Consider the following 1,618-nt stretch of genomic DNA (forward strand, 5'->3'; position numbering starts at 1 on the left):
AAAAAGACACAATTGCCACTACTAATAATGAATTCTCCCTATGAGAAGTATCTTCTTGAAAACATTCAACTCAATGCATTAAATTTCTTATGGCTACCAGGAGAAATGGCCAAAGAATAAGTCTATGCACCAGCTGATAGCTGATAAAATGAAAAGGTTACATACAACTTTTTGACATATTGTTCTCTGTTAACTCACTCACACATATCATTATACAGTGTGAGAGCAAAACAAACAAACCTTTAAGAACCTAATTTATGTTAAAGTTTCATTTCTGGTTCCTAAGACTAAAAAAATTATCATCATTTTTTTAAAAGGACAATCCATATAAAAATATGTAATTTGGAACACTTTGGTGTAATGAGAGATATAAAGGAGACTGGAAAAAATGGATTGACTATATACAAAATAAATACGGGACCAAGAAATTCCAGTTAGCCTATGCTTAAGATCAGAAATGATTTAAATTGTTTAAAGTTAGCTCAGCAAGAAGAAGCTAAGATCAATGTAGAGATGTCATTAATTTCTTTATTTCTTTTTTCTCAATAGATTTTAGACTGTGTTTGTTAAAAATCCATACCATGTATGGGTTCTGGGAAGTTGGGGGGGGAGGAGGAGGGGGTTGGGAGGGAGGGGGGAGGGAGGGGTATACATTAGGCTAGACAAGAATTTGGTGGTAAACTAGAACTATTTTGACACACACAAAAATTGTACTCCGATGTCTCACTGATTGAGGAATCATGAAATGTTTGTTTTAAAAGAAAATAAAACTTTTGGAAAAAAAAAGAAACTCAGCACAAAAACTTTGGAAGGACGAATAAAACATAATTCTGAAACAATTGTAGATTCCCCAAAGTGTGCAAGTCACTTGGAGGTGATTATTCTCTGAAATGTTTTTTTCATGGCATTCCTAACTTCTCTATTCCTGAAACTATATATGATGGGGTTCAACATAGGAATGATCACAACATAAAAGACCGACACAATCTTGTCTTGCTCCAAGGAATAGCTGGCGCTAGGGCGCAGGTACATGAAAAGAACAGTCCCATAGAAAGTGCAGACAACAATCAGGTGGGAAGAGCAGGTAGAGAATGCTTTGTAAATACTTTCAAGTGAACGCATTTGGAGGACTGTGACAATGATACAGCAATAGGAGATTACCACTAGGGATGTAGTTGCAATCTCATTAAATCCTACAAAAGCAAAGAGTAGAATCTGAACGAGTTGGATGTCAGAACAATAAAGATGAGTCACAGGAGGTCCATCACAGAAGAAGTGGTTGATGATGTTGGAATGGCAGCAGGTTAATCTTAAACGAAATCCCACTTGTATGGATGCATTAAGAAGTCCAGCTATATAGCAGAACATTACTAATGAAATGCAGACAGTTTTGGACATGACAGTAGTATATTTCAGTGGGTTGCAGATGGCCACATATCGGTCATATGACATCACAGCCACAAGGTAGCATTCAGTAGTTGCAAAACAGCAATAAAAGTATTGCTGTAAGAAACATCCAGTGTATAAGATGACTTTCTTCTGTGCTAGGAAATTCATCAGCATCTTTGGGGTAACAGCAGATGAGTAGCAAAGGTCTAAGAAGGATAAGTTGCTCAGA

The 1,618-nt window shown here is 36.4% G+C and overlaps 1 protein-coding gene across 1 annotated transcript in view; it reads right to left on the reverse strand.

Annotated features, from left to right (window-relative positions):
- Window positions 1–864: 864 nt before the first annotated feature.
- Window positions 865–1,618, reverse strand: part of LOC106543786 (olfactory receptor 5AP2-like) — a 939-nt gene continuing 185 nt past the window's right edge. Inside the window, exon 1 of the mRNA XM_014059866.2 lies at window positions 865–1,618. This exon is cut by the window's right edge and continues 185 nt beyond it. Coding sequence (XP_013915341.2) covers window positions 865–1,618 — 754 coding nt within the window.

The sequence above is a fragment of the Thamnophis sirtalis genome, unplaced genomic scaffold, assembly GCF_051295495.1.
Source record: "Thamnophis sirtalis isolate CommonGarterSnake01/CBP01778 unplaced genomic scaffold, rThaSir2_p1.2 scaffold_1, whole genome shotgun sequence".
In the NCBI taxonomy this organism is placed as follows: domain Eukaryota; kingdom Metazoa; phylum Chordata; class Lepidosauria; order Squamata; family Natricidae; genus Thamnophis; species Thamnophis sirtalis.